This window comes from Lytechinus variegatus, chromosome 11 (assembly GCF_018143015.1).
Source record: "Lytechinus variegatus isolate NC3 chromosome 11, Lvar_3.0, whole genome shotgun sequence".
Classification (NCBI taxonomy): Eukaryota; Metazoa; Echinodermata; class Echinoidea; order Temnopleuroida; family Toxopneustidae; genus Lytechinus; species Lytechinus variegatus.
In genome coordinates, this window is record NC_054750.1 from 20669503 (window position 1) to 20687872 (window position 18370).

General features: G+C 36.5%; 2 protein-coding genes across 5 annotated transcripts in view; both read left to right on the forward strand.

Annotated features, from left to right (window-relative positions):
- LOC121423563 (ATP-dependent DNA/RNA helicase DHX36-like) overlaps window positions 1–5242 on the forward strand; it is a 38052-nt gene extending 32810 nt beyond the window's left edge. For all 4 annotated transcript variants that reach the window (XM_041618922.1, XM_041618920.1, XM_041618921.1 and 1 more), the window contains exons 20-21: window positions 681–833; window positions 1839–5242. In XM_041618922.1, the coding sequence (XP_041474856.1) occupies window positions 681–833; window positions 1839–2216 (531 nt within the window). In that variant the 3' untranslated portion in view covers window positions 2217–5242. The remainder of the gene's footprint in view (window positions 1–680; window positions 834–1838) is intronic.
- Window positions 5243–7650: 2408 nt separating this feature from the next.
- The window catches only part of LOC121424448 (receptor-type tyrosine-protein phosphatase F-like), a 78320-nt gene continuing 67600 nt past the window's right edge, over window positions 7651–18370 (forward strand). The window contains 1 exon segment of the mRNA XM_041620138.1: window positions 7651–8847. Coding sequence (XP_041476072.1) covers window positions 8769–8847 — 79 coding nt within the window. The 5' untranslated portion in view covers window positions 7651–8768.

The following is an 18370-nucleotide window of genomic DNA, read 5'->3' on the forward strand; positions in this document are numbered from 1 at the left end:
AAAAATATGATACTGATGGATTTGTAAGACGGGGCCCTGATCATTGTTAGCATTGAACAACATTGCATTGGTATAGTCTATTATTAACCGTATCAGACATGTGAGCAGGGCAACTTTGAAACATTGTTGCCTGCTTAAGACTGGGATCAAATTGCCAGTCAATAAAATTCCAATTGTTTATCCACGGGCCCAATTTATTGCCCGCTCAGGCAAGTCAATGAGAAAATGCGTGGAAATGTAGCGGGCAGTAAAAAGCAGCGCTAATATCCGGGTATTCTACGCGTTTTGCACGCGTCCTTGAACCGCGCAGTGGTCATACGTCATAATGGTAATCAAGTTAAGACAACGCTGGATACTGCGTCCCCAGGCAAGGGACGCATAATTTCAATTACGTCACAATGGTAAAGTTCAGAGGCCCAGTCTGCTCAACACGATAAACTAAGATTCTCATTCTAAAAATTTAAAATATCTAGATTAATAATGATTTTTGCTCTAGATGCCTGATTTGGTTAATAATAGTAATATTGACTGGCCTGGGGGCGAAAGGACATATATCGCCCTCACTAAATTGATATCACCCTCGTCAGCGACTCGGGCGATATAAATCTAGTTTGGGCAATATATGTCGTATCGCCCCGAGGCCAGTCAATATTGCTTTATTATTATAATTTTCTACACAGGTCTTTCTTCATGACACAACAATGGTTGAGCCTTATCCCTTGATCTTCTGCGGTGGCAAAATCTCTTGGGACGATGACCTGGGACATGAAACAGTATTTGTTGATGACCACATCAAGTTCCATTGCTCTCAAGAAACGGCAAATCTTGTCATTGTAAGTCAGAGGAATACTGTTTTAAGATTCTTGACAGTTTACCTTTTCAGCGATTAAAGGTTCTTCCTCAGTTTTCAAGAAAATTCTTGTTATCATGGCAACAATGTACAGAATTAAAATATTTGTAACAAACTTATTTTTTGTGGGATGATTTCTCATGTACCTGCTAGACAAAAACCTAAGAAGCTTGAACTCCCAACAAGGTTTATCTCTATGACATCTAGTTGTTATGGTCAGGAAATTTGTATCACTATATTACCATTACCATTGCAATAGGCATCAACATTTTTTATTGCCATTACAAATTACCTTTGCCAGTACCCTTTCTATTACCATTGAGATTTCCGTCACCTTTCCCATTGCCATTATTGTTTTTGTTAGCATTACCTTTACCATTATAATTGTTATTACTATTAACATTATCTTTACCTTTGTAATTACCTTTTTAATTACCATTGATTTAGCCATTCCATTACTGTTGTCATTACCGTTGACATTTTCATTACCTTTGCCATTGTCACTACCTTTCCTATTGTATCACCAATATCAATCATCAATTCTTCCATTACCCTTATTACCAGTAGTATTACCATTGCCATAGCCATTACAATTGATTGCAATTGCCATCACCTTTACTGTTGACATTACCATGCATTCCTATTGCTATTGTCATTTCCATTACCATGATTGCCTTTGTCATTGCATTGCCATTACATTAATACCTTACCACTAACTGCTATTACCATTATCGTTAATTTTTACACTGGCTTTATCATTTTCATTGTCAGTGCTATTTTAAATGTGCAAAGTTCTGTGCAATATCTGAAATTATCTTGTGCTTGTAAATAATGGACATTAAAGGAGAAAGAACCATTTCTGTTACTACTATCCATTACCCCAACCATTACCATTGCCATAACCATTACATTGGCAAAAAACCCCATGTGATGATGTAACTCATAGCTTATGGATTTTCGGTATGTTCTTACCCCTGTGGCATGACAGAAATTACGTGAGGAGCTTGACAGAGTCATGGAGCAGAAGATCACGAACCCTGGACCCACAAACTGGAGTCAGTCAAGCCATGAAGGCCGGGTCATGAGGGCCATTGTTGACATCCTTGTCATGCAGTCCAGAGATACATATGAGGATGATGACGACGATCAGGGATTTGTACATGGCAGCATGAGGAATGAAAGGCGGTATGGAGATGATGACGAGGAGGATGATAATGACTGGTTTGATAATGACGGAGCTGGTGGGGCTGGTGGAGGAACGCCACAGAGAGGGTCCAGGAACAATGATGGTAGGTCTGGGAACAGCCACTGGAGACCTCACTCGCAGCAGAGAAGACATCAAGGAAATCATCACCAGAGTTACTGAACTCAGTGATCAAGGTGTAGGCTTGACTGATGCTGAATATGATGAAAGGGTTGATAATGATGGGGCTTGGCGGGGGTGGTGGAGAATGGAATTATGAAGGGTCCAGAAACATGGGCAACAATGATGGCAGGTCTTGAAACAGTAATTGGTGGCCTCACTCACAGCAGAGGAAACATCTGGGAAATTGTCACCAGAGTTACTGGACTCAATGATCTGAATTGGCCAGTCTTGATTGTGTTGGCAGGGTTTAAAATGGATGGGGCTGGTGGGGATGGAGGAGAATAGAACTGCGGAAGGTCCACAAATGTCTCCAAATACTGGTGGCAGATCTGGAAACTTTCTCTGGCTACCTCACTCACTGCAGAGGTGATATCTGGGAATCTGTCATCAGAGTTTCAGAACGTGATGATCTTGGTGCAGGCTCGGCCGGTGAAGATTATAACAGCATCGATAATGATTGGGCTGGTGAAGGTGGTGGAGAATGGGATTATGGAGAATCTAGGAACACAGGCAACAATGATGACATCTCTGGAAACAGTCTCAGGAGACCTCACAGCAAAGGAGACAGGAATCATCACCAGAGTTAAGCAACTCTGACCTTACATCTCTTGATGATCAAGGTGCAGGCTTGGCCAGTGATGATGATGAATTCGACTACTGAGTTCACAGTGATGAGACTTGAAGATGACTGGACGGCAGTAAGGAGGATCTTCCAATTCGTTGATAAAAAGAACAGAAACAGTCCATGGGACTGAAACCAAAGGTAGGAGATAATCAGAAATTTCTTGTACTGATGGTACTCAGTGATATAAGTGAAAAGAATATCGTCTTTGAAATCTAGAAAATAAAATTGTATCAACAACATCCAAAATAGAACATTTATGGTTGTTTGTCACCTGATATTGAAGAATCATTCTCACTCATGAATCCCTTGCTGACAAGGAAATGAACCATCAAAATCAGTGCTTTGCTGAAGTTTTCAATAAACACCACTTTGGCTGATTCATTTAAGATTTGTTTTATACATTTTTGTGTATTTATTGTAACCCTTCCTGTTCTGCAGTCATCTTACTTGCAGGCCTTTTATACATTACACAATTGATATCAATTAACACTTTTTGATAGACAAAACTTTTTTTTTAGATACCCTTTTAGTGAAAAGAATTTGTTACTTTGCTGGTCACTTGTGCTTACTATAATTTTATGGTTAACTTTTTATATTCCATCAATTAATATGTAAGCGCACTGTCATTATCAGGTGACACAATGCACATACACAAAGTTTAAAAATGGACCCAAAACAAGTAAGCGATTATCCTTCGATCTGAGAGTACCCTTACATGTATTCTGTATTCTATAATTTCCCTACCCTAAAGAATGTTTCAACTATTTTCTTTTTCATGATACAGAAAAATATATACCCTTTTCATGTTTTAGGGGTTAAAAACTAGGTACAGTTTCGCAGACGTTGGCTAGTTTGATACCCATTTCAGTGTTTGTGTTGTGTGTGTACATTGCACTGTCATGATTACAATTCTTGTTTACATGCATTTGTATGCACCGGTACTATGAGCAAAGTGTCCACTTTGTAAAAGCAGTGCTCCCTGGGCATTTACTCATATTCCCACCAATTGCACCAAAGCTTCTTTAATATTGTGTATTAAAAGAGGGCTCAACTGTTTGCTAAAACAAGATGTGAAATATGTTGAAAGAAAAATATAAGGAATGTGAATTTCATTGTGATTCATGTCTACAGGGGAATTCATCATGGTGGTTGATTATCTAACCTGATTTTTATCATCATTTTCTCATATGTCTGTAAGAGTTAAAAATACACATCATTTATTTGTTACAAACCTACTGTACAATGTCTGTTAGGCTGAAATCAAACTTTGCACAAATTGATTTGCTGGTTATTGGATAAGGAGTACATCATTGATTTACTAGATTTCGGGATGCACTGTTTGATCAGAAAGATGGAGATTCATCTCTTGCTTCAAGAAGTGTCTTGGAAATCCCTTCTATCCAGCCACATTCTTTTCCTGCCTAAATCATATAATGTGTATTTTGATGAGGAGTTATTCTACAGAGTTAATTGCAGGAGTGCAGGGCCAAATACACAACATAAAAACATGTTCTATGATAATATGCCATCAAAGTTCACTTTGCATGATAGGCTTGTTGGTTGACCACATTTTCCTTCGACAATACAAGTCAAGTAATCACGATCCACAAGTGAGAATTGAAAAATATGAGAAACATTCTAATAAACAGTGAAGCCTTGTCATAGGGACGAATGGGTTGACGACTATTTCCTTGGACATTCAAGTCAATGTATCATAATTGGTGAGAATTAAAAATATTGATAAATATTTAACGAATGATAAATCCCAAGCATAGGGACAAAGGCTGAATCACTAGTGCTGTACATGTCCATGTAAGTGAAGTTCTAAGAAACTAGTGTTAAAATGATTAGTATAAGGTGTTGAGTACGCTGGTCGACCAATCTCTCATGACTACTCAATTGGGTGACGTCACAATAAGGGTGCAACTTGCGCGCATATATTGTAAAATCTAGACATGGATTGTGAATTACGTTCTGGTATGTCCTTCAGTTCCAAATTCAAATAATTCAATCTGTATAGCGTTTCAAACTGTTATGTAGAATATTCTTTTAATGATTGTTTCACAATTGTAACAGTTTTTTTACTGCTCATTCTACAACATTCCACCACTTTCTTTTTTTTATTCCTCTCAACATTCGTAGATTAAAAACAATTGGAAATATTGTTCATTCTAGAATTCTAACAAAATCCCCAATCACTTTAATGTAAAGACTACTGCCTGAGCTAGATTACTATATACACGCCATTATTGATAGAATACTTGTAACAAGATAGATTTGAACATTGTCTTATTTGGTGCTAGGCAAGAAAAGCTCTACTTATGTGGTCTCTAGTTTGATCACCTATATATTGTTGAATGCTACATATAAAAAGGAAGACACTTCTTTGAAAGAAGTGAAACTGATGAAACATATGATACCTTTTCTTGTAACTGTGTCGGATATCAGTAGATTGAAATATGGAACAAAAAGAGAGAAAGGAAGAGGGAAACATTGCAGAAAAGAGTTCTTTTTGCTACTGGATAAAAAGAAAGGAAAGTTGATTGATGGGTAGAGAGAGAGAGAGAGAATGAGCGAGGGAGAGAGAAGAGAGGGAGAGAGAGAGGGGTGGAGATACACAACCTGTATTGAAGACACAGTGTAGAACTTTGTTGAAAGACTGGGACTGTGGAAGACACAGTATAGAACAGTGTTGAATATTTGGTGGAGAGAAACTTCAGAGTGAACTGTGAAAGAGAAGAGGAAGAATGACTATAAACAGGACAAGAAGAGTAACTATCAACAGTGCAAGGTTACTTGGTAAATAGAGAAAGTGTGGAAGACAGACACTGCGATGAGGGTTTAGATGAGAGAAACAATGGGTGAACTCGGGAAGAAAGGAAAGAACATTTACTTGGTAAAACGAGTGACTGTGGACAACATAGTATATTAGTGTGGTAAAGATTTAGTGGAGAGAAACCATTGGAGTGACATGTGGGAGAGAGCACTATGAGGATGGAGAGACTGTGGATAGTACCATATTACGTGATAAAGAGAGAGAGACTATGGAGGAAATACACAGTAAAGAACACAGTGTGGACCACAAGAAAAAAAAATCATCCCTACCCTGTTAAAACTGTTAATTACACAAAAATTAGCATCGTGGATCTTATATATCCAGAGTCTTTCGCGGGAACAGACTGAATGCTCACATTGTAGAGCTTTCCAGAGTGTGAGCATCCTTTACTCTGAGCATTTTGACATAATGAATCATATCTGGGGTGAACTAGGGAAGGAAAGAACATTTACTTGGTAAAACGAGTGACTCTGGACAACATATTATATTAGTGTGGTAAAGATTTAGTGGAGAGAAACCATTGCAGTGACATGTGGGACAGAGCACTATGAGGATGGAGAGACTGTGGATAGTACCATATTACGTGATAAAGAGAGGGACTATGGAGGAAATACACAGTAAAAAACACAGTGTGGACCACAAGAAAAAAAAATCATCCATACCCTGTTTAAAACTGTTAATTACACAAAATTAGCATCGTGGATCTTATATATCCAGAGAGTCTTTCGCGGGAACACACTGATTGCTCAAATTGTAGAGCTTTCCAGAGTGTGAGCATCCTTTACTCTGAGCATTTTGACATTAGAACATTTACTTGGTAAAACGAGTGACTGTGGACAACATAGTATATTAGTGTGGTAAAGATTTAGTGGAGAGAAACCATTGGAGTGACATGTGGGACAGAGCACTTTGAGGATGGAGAGACTGTGGATAGTGCCATATTACGTGATACACAGTAAAGAACAGTGTGGAACACAAGAAAAAAAATCATCCCTACCCTGTTAAAACTGTTAATTACACAAAATTAGCATCGTAGATCTGATATATCCAGAGTCTTTCGTGGGAACACACTGAATGCTCACATTGTAGAGCTTTCCAGAGTGTGAGCATCCTTTACTCTGAGCATTTTGACATAATGAATCATATCTGGGGTGAACTAGGGAAGGAAAGAACATTTACTTGGTAAAACGAGTGACTGTGGACAACATAGTATATTAGTGTGGTAAAGATTTAGTGGAGAGAAACCATTGGAGTGACATGTGGGAGAGAGCACTATGAGGATGGAGAGACTGTGGATAGTACCATATTACGTGATAAAGAGAGAGAGACTATGGAGGAAATACACAGTAAAAACACAGTGTGGAACACAAGAAAAAGAATTCATCCCTACCCTGTTAAAACTGTTAATTACACAAAATTAGCATCGTAGATCTGATATATCCAGAGTCTTTCGCTGGAACAGACTGAATGCTCACATTGTAGAGCTTTCCAGAGTGTGAGCATCCTTTACTCTGAGCATTTTGACATTATGAATCATATCTTCACATAGCACACTGTGTGAGCAAAATGTGTGACACTTTTTTTCAGCAGTAAGTACTCTTGAAATATGGTGAAGATGAGAGACTAAGGCAAACTGAAGAAAGAAAGATAGAGAGTACATCTTTACTGGTATTGCTCATGGAAGGCAAACACAGGGATAGGGGAGCGTATCATTTCGTCTGACAGGTTGTCAGATCTGGCAAGTTCCCTTGGTTGTGATTTGCCAAGAAGCACCGGTACAGTAGTAAGGTAATCGTCGGATAAAGATAACTTGTCAGTGCTGACAACTTTCATGAAACTGTCGGTTGTAAAGATTTGCTAGAGAAGAGATACTCTGGGGCGAACTGTGCAGAGAGAAAGGAGAGGGAAACTATCGACAGTACGAGGTTATTTGGTAAATTTAAGGACTGCGACATATGGCAAGACAGTAGACACAGTATAGAACTGTTAACAACTGGGAACCGGCTTTCGGATGAGATGTGAAAAGAAAGAGACTCATGAACGAGGCGTATTAGAGTAAGGCTATCTAGGGATAAATGTCAGTGGAAGCACATGAAAAAGAAAGTTGTTCACATACGATAGCCTGTATACCTGGTACTAGAATGTTCAGCTTCCGTCTTCAAAAAATCCGTTTCCTGTACTCGCGGACTTTCCCGTTTTAATCAAGCGCCGATCACCTATAGTCTATTGGGGTATATTTCCGGTTGTGCTATACCAACACCGTGAAAACACTAGTGGTCCCATGCAGGAACCGCTTTGAAGGGTTTGTGAAATTGCCATGGACGTTTAAAATAATATTGTGCTCATAATAGGCGGAATTGTAACGAGGAAATAAAATCTGAACAAAAGTTTCGAAACAATGAGGAAATTGCATACTTTGAGTTTCGAGTCTTTACTAGTGTTCTTGTAGCCGCTCTTGTGGAATCTGTGAATTTGTCCGAACGAATACTCTAGAGCGTAGTTTCTTGACAACGAAAGTTTGATTTCATTCATTGTCAGATAACCTTGTTCAGATTTCGTGAAACGAATTATAACTTCGATCAGCTTACTTTGGAACTCTTGGGGAGGTCGACTTGTCATCGGGGATTTAAGCGTCTTGAAGTTAATTCCCTTAGGTGAAAGACTTTGGGGTCCGCGCCCCCAAAATAGATTGGTTGTCACCATTGTTTCATTTGCGCATCCCGAGATTAATACTTGTAACGCATCGATGCCGTTATTATCTTGAATTTCGGAAATATAAAGACTTGAAACCAAAAGTTTCATCTTAAGACGATAAGACAATGGAAATGCTGGACACTATTAGCACAATACTCATGGAAGAATAAGCGCTTTTAAAGAGGTGTATGTACATTTGCAAGTTTCCTTTGTATCTTTTGAAGCTGACAATTCGGTTAAGACGCGTCTTGTATGTGCCTGTCCAAGTAATAATATTAATAAAGATTCCCTTAAATATGTCGAGTGTAATATCAACGTCAAGTTCAAGTTAACTGGAGCGAACAGCTCAGCTAATCACTTTGAGACACGAGTGTTATAGGGTGTTCATCTACTTGTTATGGCGTCCTTTCTGTGTTCGAAAAAGTCCCTTTCCGGGCTCATGCTTCTATGTTTCTACCTGGTGACTACAATCAATGGTAAGTATTCATTTTATGAATTATCTTTCATAAGTTATCCCGCATCAATATGTACAATTCTTGGATTGAAATAATATTCTTCGATGTGAAAAATTCAGTGAGCTTGATTGCGCGCGAACATTTTGCGTGACAACATGTAATTCCTAAAGTTTGTTTGTATTGCGGTAAAATATATGCCTAGATAATTAATTTTAGTTTTGATAGTAAACGTGGTAAGCTCAAAATTTTGGTTTTTAGTAGGAGACCTACGTGATTTAGAGATATGTTTTTATATATTTCTATTTTGAAAGTACAAGCTATTATCACTGTCAGTAGAAATGCAAGGGTATAGAAATGTATCGGACAATATTTTATAAATTTTTGCAACTTTAAATGGCCCCTTTATTAAGAGAAATAAATATTCCACTCCCTCTTTGCCAAACGTAGTATAAATATTCGAGATGACTATGTTCTGTATTGCCTTGCTCGTTATTTCTCGTTCAGGGTATTAAAAAGATCGCAGTAAACCGTAACCTCATTGTTCTTCCTAAGGTATTTCCGATGGAGCAACAATTGCTATAATGATATCATTGTCATTATATATGCCTTTGGGTTGCAAAACCCATACCACCGAAATACAGTAGGAAGAGTGTGCTCATGATATCAAATACAATTGAAACAAAATATTTTTTTGCCATTATGCAAAAGAAATGTAACACAAACCCTGGAGCCGTGGTGTAGTGGTTCTGACTCTCGCCTTTAAACAGAGGGTCGTATGTTCGAATCCCACCACGGCCTGGCTTCCTTTGGCGTTAATCCACAGTTTGCCACTCTCGACCCAGGTGCTAAATGGGTACCCGGTAGGATGTAAAAGTCATTGCAGCTTGTCCAGTACTGCGTGCGCCTCACCGGCGACTGGCTGGAATACTCCCCAGGGAGTGGTTGATGTGCACACATCATGTGCGGGAATGACTACTTGAATCCGATGGGTATTAAAATATCTGTAAAGCGCTTAGACACGTCGTTCCGATGTATTAAGCGCTATATAAAAACGGATTATTATTACTATTACAAACCAAAATGCTCATTGAAAGTAGGCACGAGTTTAAAAAATTCCCTGCTGGTGAAACAGGCTGATTTCTAGTTCGATGATAAATCTAGGGAGAATTTTATGAAAGAACGTGTCGGCAGTTTTTTTTTCCGATGGAGTCTGCAGTGTCCATGAGAACTGTACTTCCCAACCAATCAAAATCAAGCAAAAATGTCAGATCTGACAACTTGTCGGACGGAAAATATTGATGAAAGCCCCACAGATGGCTGATATATATTGATGTTACAACAGTCATTTCAAACCCGACACCTGAAATGTGTTTACCTATTGAAAATTTAGGGTGATTAAAGGGATGTTTCGGGCAGAGAATATTTATATCCTAATAAATAAAGTAAACTTCACAGAGCAAAATGCTGAAAGCTTCATCAAAATCGAATAACAAATAACGAAGTTATTGAATGTTAAAATTTATCAATATTTTGTGAAAACAGTTATATAAATTTTAAGATTTTGCTCTGTGAAATTCACTCTAATTTTTGAAATATAAATATTTCCAGCCTGGACCATCCCTTTTAATAGGCCTACCATTAAGATAAACCAACATTGTCTCGCCTTATATTGACACATTTATGTTCTCTAAAGATGATCCAGTAAAAATTACTATCTAGATTGGTAGTCAGCTGGAAGTGGCTGATACAACTAGTCGTGCTTGTCATATATTTCTTCACATTTACTTATTGGAAATGAATGTGTTCTACTCAAACGGCGGCATTATACAAGTGTCGATGGGGAATGCTAATTGCAGATTTAAAAAATGTGTAAAACATTCATAACAAAAAGAAAACAAATTTTGTGAATGGAATATCAAAAAGATTTTCAAGGTTTAAAGGAAAATTAGGACTGTTCGAAACACTCGTAATTATCCTAATCTCATGCGGCGATTGAAAGTAGATGACAGCCGATAGGGTCTACTCTGCGGCAGTGTATCGGATCTAATCGAATGCAATCTTTCCGTGGATATAATGGAACATATTTGAAAAAAAGTTTATATTAAGTCACTGTGTAATGAATTATATGTCATGTCCCTACCTATATGCTACAATACACTTTGTGCCATTTTTTTATTTCCACAAATATAGGTCCTAAAAATATCACGTTACGTATGTAACGTGCCCTATCGCGAAAAAGACATCCTTTTTACGTGTTTTTTTTGGTCGCGCATGGTATCCACTCGTCAATGTAAGTGGCCCCCCCCTCGGGTTAACGCCTCTATTTAATTGTTGCAACAGCTCATGGAAATTTTTGAAAAATCGCATTTGACTTGCACATGTGTCTCGTACCATTATTTGGATATCTATATGAAGGGTAGACATAATTATCATTCCTAGTCAATTTCTTAGTTTTCTTTATTGTAAATCTAAATACCAGCATTTGGCTTTCGTCATATTTTTGTAAGTTTAGTCTAAAATTCCTATCGGTATTTATGTTTGCTTATTATTAATAGCGTCAGTTAAGCTGATTTCCAAGCCTTCCCAAGACCCATCCCCGCGATATAAAAGAATAATCGGGTTATATTTTAATCGGTGCACGACTGCACGTACACCATGCAGTATCACTATATTTTGTTCCTGTGCTATTCTTGTTTTTCGAGAGTGTTTTTTTTCTTCAGTAAAATAGTTTCAGTTTTATTTTATTTTATTTTTCTCTTTTCGAACGACACAGTCTAAATTCACGAAAAACAAACAAACAGTAGAATCAACAAATGAATTAGACAAAATACAATATCAAATATATCAGATTTCTGGACCTGAAACTCAAAGAAGTTGATTTTATTCGAAAACTTGTTTATTTTACAGAAGCTATTGTAGCTTTCAGAACGTGTCTTTCAGAAAATTGCATCTAGAATACGCTGTGTTTACAAACAAATAGATATGAAATACAATTGTATTAAAACTATTTATGAGCATGATGAGGGTAATCGATCCACATTTTTTATTCCCGTCGTGGCCCCCAAATGTAGGTAGCTACGGAGTTATGGTGGAGAGCGAACAAATGAAAATATGAAAGAAAAATATTACCAAGTATAACATAATCCATGTAGTCAACTTATATGTAGTGTCTCTCCCTTACCCTGCACGAAGAGGTAAAACCTAAAAATCATTTCAACAAAGTGAACTTCAACTGAGGCTAAATTTGTATCGGTATGTGAAACTTAAAAATCATTTAACAAAATGATATTCATCTGTGGTAAAATTGAATACGATATGTATTTACATTCTGGACAACAACGTGAAACTGAAACTATGCTTTACCAGGGATTTATTGCAAAATATCAATTTCATATAAACTTCACAATAACAACAAAATATAAAATCGAACTTGATAACTCGGTACAAACATGGTTAGAAAAAAAATGTTGACGAAATTCAGAACCCTTTGTAAATATGATATCGAAATGCAACCTCTGGGAAGGACCTGGGCATTTCACTTTCATTCGTGAAGGTTCGAAATATTTAGGTACATTTATACATCAGTCTCATTTCCCTTATGGCGACCGCATGGCGACTCGAAAACAGCCATTTCATTAATTTTATTCAAACCACCTATATGTAGCTGGTACGAAAAATGTTAATGGCTGTTTTCGACACGCCGCACGGCCGCAACAGGGGAAATGTGACTGACGTATTAATTACCTTTACTTTTAGCTCGCGCTTCGCGCTCGCATTGCCTGTTCGATGAAGTACATATCTTGCTCAATAGGCTGATACGGAGCTTGAAATATTAGGTTTTTAATATTGAGCTTTCATTATTTGGTTTGATTTTCAAATTCAGGGTTTTTTAAGTGTTTTGTAAAATGTCCGTTTTATGATGTGAATATAAACATTTTCAGCTCACGCTTCGCGCTGGCATTTTTATTTTCATGATAAGAAATGTATTCAGAATGCTCAGATTCTTGCTAACTCTAAAACACGCGTACGCATGTTTATTGAGATACGCAGCTTGTTCTTTATTTAAAACGTACTTAAATTATCCTGTTTCAGATCAGAATTTTTATTTTTCGTATCATTAATGAAGGAAGGTACCAAATTATCCATCCTTTTTCCTGATTTTTAAAACAGGAACAGAGTGTCCCGTTTTTAGGTCTGAAATAGCATTATTTTATACGCGCTTCGCGCTCGCATCAATTGTTTATTTATATAAAGCTGTCCGTTCATGATTCTGGGCAATGTTTGTGATCATGAACAAGATGCCTATAACATTCCGACCTAGAAAATGGACATTCTAGGTCGGAATGTTATACGCATCTTTTCATGATCACAAACATTGCCCAGAATGTTGAATTTTCAGGGGAAAATTAATAAAATTTCCAAAAATGTTATTTAAGTAGGGCTTCTGAGATAATTACACATTTAAATTATGTTGTTTTGTAAGAAGTGACTGTTAGGACTAGCTTAGTTAGGGCTACCCCTTCAAAGAAATAAACAAAAATAAATTTTGAGCGGCCGATCGGGGAAAAAATGGGTGAAATTTTTTTTGCCCCCCCCCCCTTATTGGCGGAAGCTGGATCCACGTACCCTGACTGTATAACGTGTTATAAGTTCAAAATGCTACATTCATACAAAAAACAAACATCCACTTCAGTCCACCGCTTTATTGAGTGTTTTTCAATGCTGATTCTGAAACGTTATGTACAACTTTATCAAAGAAACACGGTTAGTTCGATTGGCTGAAATAATCACTTTTCTCGCTTGGTCTCTACAAACGTTGCCATATTTTCCGGGGATGCCGTCATAAACCTCAAGCACGCATGGCTGCTTTTCTCATCTCCACAACCCTTGCCCTAACATTTCATTTTAGTGTTCAGAAAATACCGTTTTCATAAATGTTGATACTAATGATTATGTTCCTTCGGAAGGAACATTATCCTTCCATTTATTTGGAGGTGGCTAGCACCTTCCAAATATTTCCCCCGCTCGGTTGCTTCGCTCGGTTGCTTCGCTCCCTGGCTGCGCTTCCCTTGTTGATAATTCCTTGCTACACCATCGCTTTGGCAACAAGTTTCATCTGTTAAATGCAGACACAAACGATAACCTTTAGCATCCAGGCGGGACATCTTTAGCCAGCATAATAATAGATGGTGAAATAGAGGGAATTTTCTCTTTGTTTTTCTAGGCAAAAATTAAATCGAAAGTTTATCGAAGGATATGAGAAGGAGGAAGTGGAGGGGGTCTATAGTCAATTTTCTGGCACGGTATGGATACATAGGAAATATATCTTAAATTAAAGAGATAATGTAATTTTATTCTTCTCAAGCCAACCCCAAAAGCAACTGAACTTTACTTAATCAAATAGGCATACGGAGAAACTGTCATTGAAATTGGATATAGAATTATTAAGAAAATTTGTGGAATTTAAAGTTTGTTTATTTTAGCAAAACTTTTATCCGCAACCTCCAAACTGCAGATGGATTTTTTTAATGAACTTCAAAAAAGGAATTAAAACAAAATCATTAGAACGAAAAGGGGGAGAATTTATTACTCTCATGAATTAAAACAATTTGTTCATTTCATTGATATCAATTGTACATATTTGTAAACAAACATATCAGTATTCATATTCCACAAATCATTAAAGTACATTCCATAATAAATCTTTTCAGTTGACCACAAAATACATCAACTACACCAAATATGCAGATGTTTATAGTAAAAGTGAAATTAAAAGGTGGATGCGTCTATATATTTTGGCTCTCATTATTTTCCCCTTCACCTACTATTAAAAATCAAATATATCATAAAACTTAATCAGATCTAAACATCTTGAGGAAGAACCCCATTTATTGCTAGTTGTCTTGTAAATAATTTACTAATAGGAAAGTATCGCATTATAAAAGACTACTTTATCCTGTATTATCATGTATTCATTATGTGTAGTGTTTTTTCGTGCTTGAATTAACGAACAAGATAAATATTCAAAGTCAATGTAAAAAGCATCTTGTGCAACAGAAGAACCTTTGAAATTGAAAACTGCAATTCTATGAAATTTACCATGATAATTTTTGCTTCCTTCTTTCTATTAAGTTATGAAAACGGTATATGACTTAAAATTTATTGTGACGAATTGATGTGAAATAACAATCGAAATATTGCGTTTTTAAGAAAATTACGATTTTATCATTTAATTTAAAAAAATGGAATAGCAATCAAAGACACGGCCCTTTATCATTTTTCTGTAAGGATTCAATCAGTTTAAATCCAGTTACTAATATTAGTATATCAGCATTGGAAATTGATTTTGAAGAAATTTTCATTTTTTAATAGGCTATTTACATTATTAGTGAAAATGGGCTTCACAAAATATCATACACCACCTCAACAGACAATAAAGAGGGAATTACTGACATCTTTAAGGCCTACATCAGATCAGATGAATAAGCTCCCACATCAAAGATCGTGATATTCTTGATATTATGGAAGCGTCGCTTCGTGGTGTAGTGGTTTTGACTCTCGACGCCCGATCAAAGGGTCGTGTGTTCGAATCTACACTTTGCCACTGTCCACCCAGGTGTAAAATGAGTCCCCGTTTGATGCCTGGCAATTGAATCTCGGAACTCTTGTTGAAATGCTCCGCAGGGAGTGGAGAAAGTGCATACGTTGTTTGCGGGCATGCCAGGATCCGATGACCGGGGTAATAATTTATATATTTGTTAAGCGCCTAGAAACGTCCTTTCTTTTGTATTTTATTATATGAAATTAGGTTTATTAAAAAAATTTCCTCCAAGAACTAGAAAAATGGATTGACAACTGATATAGTGTAATAAATATTTATTGCTGCAACTTATTTCATTATAATGGAGACATTATTCACACAAGTATGAAATAATGAAAAAAATATGATTATATGTAATAACATAAGAAAACAAAAAGTGGGGATGTGATATCATCAGCCCACCTAATGAATATTCACGACGACTGTTTTCACAAAATATTGCTAAATTTTAAACTTCAATAACTTTATTATTTGTTATCCGATTTTGATGAATTTTTCGGCATTTTGCTCAGTGAATTCTACTCTATTTATTAAGATATAAATATTTTTATCCCGGACCATCCCTTTAAGTGCTATACATAAAAGCGGATTATTATTATTATTCCATGTTAATCTTTTCTTTAATGATGGGAAACGTGCGAGGGTGAGGGTGTTAGGTGTGCCCGCGTTTATGTGTGTGGTGGGGGGGGGGGGGAGGAGTGCTATGTGAGGGATCTTCATGTATATGCATGATTGGGTGTATAAAAGGAGTACAGGGGTAACGGATATGGCAAGCGCGCGCGTGTGTGTGTGGGGGGGGGGGTTAAAAGCAAAAAGCACACCCGTGCGTGCGTGGGGGATGTTTCTGTGTGTGATAAACAGATCAATGTGCCCCTTCTCTTCCATCTCTTAGCTGTTTCCATTATGACTGAAATAGAAAAATAGAGACTTCAAAACCTCTCGAAATTTCTAAATTGAGTTGATATAAAATAAAAACAAATTAATAAAAAAATAAATAATTCTCTCTTATTTTTTTCAAAATGATCTCTGAGTACTGTTTCGTTCCAGTTGACAGAAGTACACGAGTTTCATATTCTTTTCAAAAATAATTTCCTAACATTACGAGAAACAATTTATTCGGATAAAATATGCATATAAACTCACATATTGGATCCTCACACCCCAAAACGGAAGAAACACCAAGACGTAGACAATTCACTCAATACACAATTTCCTGATCTACATAGTGATCTTAGATTTATTTCCTCAAACATACTTCACGGTACAGTCCCATCGGTCATGATTTGAATTAGTTCATCCTAAAGACAAGTTTATTGAGAAAATAGCAGAAAATGATAAAAACATTGGTAAAGGTTTGGTGAAAATCTAATAAAGACCAAGAATGTTAATAGAATTTTCATTTTTTAATTTGTGACGTCATATACGAGCAGCTGCCCCATTTGTTACGTAATATAAAATTCATACACTTAATTTTTTTATTGTTCGTGATAAATTTTTTAATATTTTCTTTTAGGAACGTGTGTGAAAAGATTTGTCTATTGATATACTGAAGAAAAAATAAAAAAAAAAACACTTTCGAATTTCTGAGAAAACAAAATATGTATATGATATGTAGAAATGCGGCTCGCATATGACTTGAAAAATCACAAAATTGAAATTCTAATAACTTTATTACTCTTTGATGGATTTTCCTGAAACCTTTGGCAATTTTTGTTTTGTTTTATGCTATTTTGGAAATAGACTTTTTGTCAGAGTGAACTTCCCCTTTAAAGCACAAACCAGATAGGAGGAAACCCAGCACAGATAGGGAACCAATAACTAAGACAATATCAAACAATTAACAACTGTCGTAAAGAGCATTAAACGTCAAGTATACACCCCCACAAAAAGTACATCTATATAAAGAAGAGAAATATCAAACAAGAATGAGAATTTCATTAAAATCATTAGAATCTTAATAGTTACCTTGGAACAATTATCTGCCCAAAATTGTGGAATGCAAATGAGATTTCATTATGGGAAAGACTTGGCATACACGATTCAAGAATTTTTGAATGCCAAGCTAGGCCAGTATTGCTTGAAGGCCTGCTATTCAAATTCAAAACTGTTACAATATATGTTTAAAAAGCCAAAGAATTATGAAAGTGAAATCTAATGAATAACGTCTTGCTGTCAGATATTGATGAGTTAGTGAATGGCAAACCTATTATTTTTGGCCATGGTGAAAATATCAATCTGATAGATTGTGTACCACACAACTTACGAGGAGAAAGAGAGTACACATCCCTAAATTTTGTACAATTTCTTGGTCGAAATTGGTCCACGAGCCGATCTTAGTGAAATTGAAGAAGGAAATATTGGGCGCAAACGAATAAAGGCAAACTTCATTTTCCTTCAAGTACTATGAAACAATCACGCACATAATTATGACATTTAAGAGAATGGCACTTGCACAAGCTTGATTTACATATATCCGACATTACGGTTAAAGATGGGCACGCATAGTTACATGTAATGACATGGCAACCGGACAAGTTGCTAAGGTGGGCAGGAAACCGACTTTAATAAAGGAAGGAAACTGGCCGGGTTAAGAAGTGTTTGATCGAATTTTCAATAATCTTCTTTAGACAAACAATCACCACTTATGGCATCATTTGTCATGTTTATAGCTGATAGGAATGGGACGAATGATAGATACGAAAATATATTTTTCCGACAGTACTGATCCACTGTCTATTATAACATGGTTTCAGGTTAATATGTATTTACTAGTAGGGCCTATATAAGGGAAATAAATTGTAGGCCCTTATATGAGAGAAATATGATTATTTCTAAATAAATGTTTGAAAAAAAAATATAATTGAAATGATGAAGGTGATGATCCACAGCATTTATATTGCCCCAATATTTCTGTCAAAAAACATTCATAGGCGCAGGTTCATC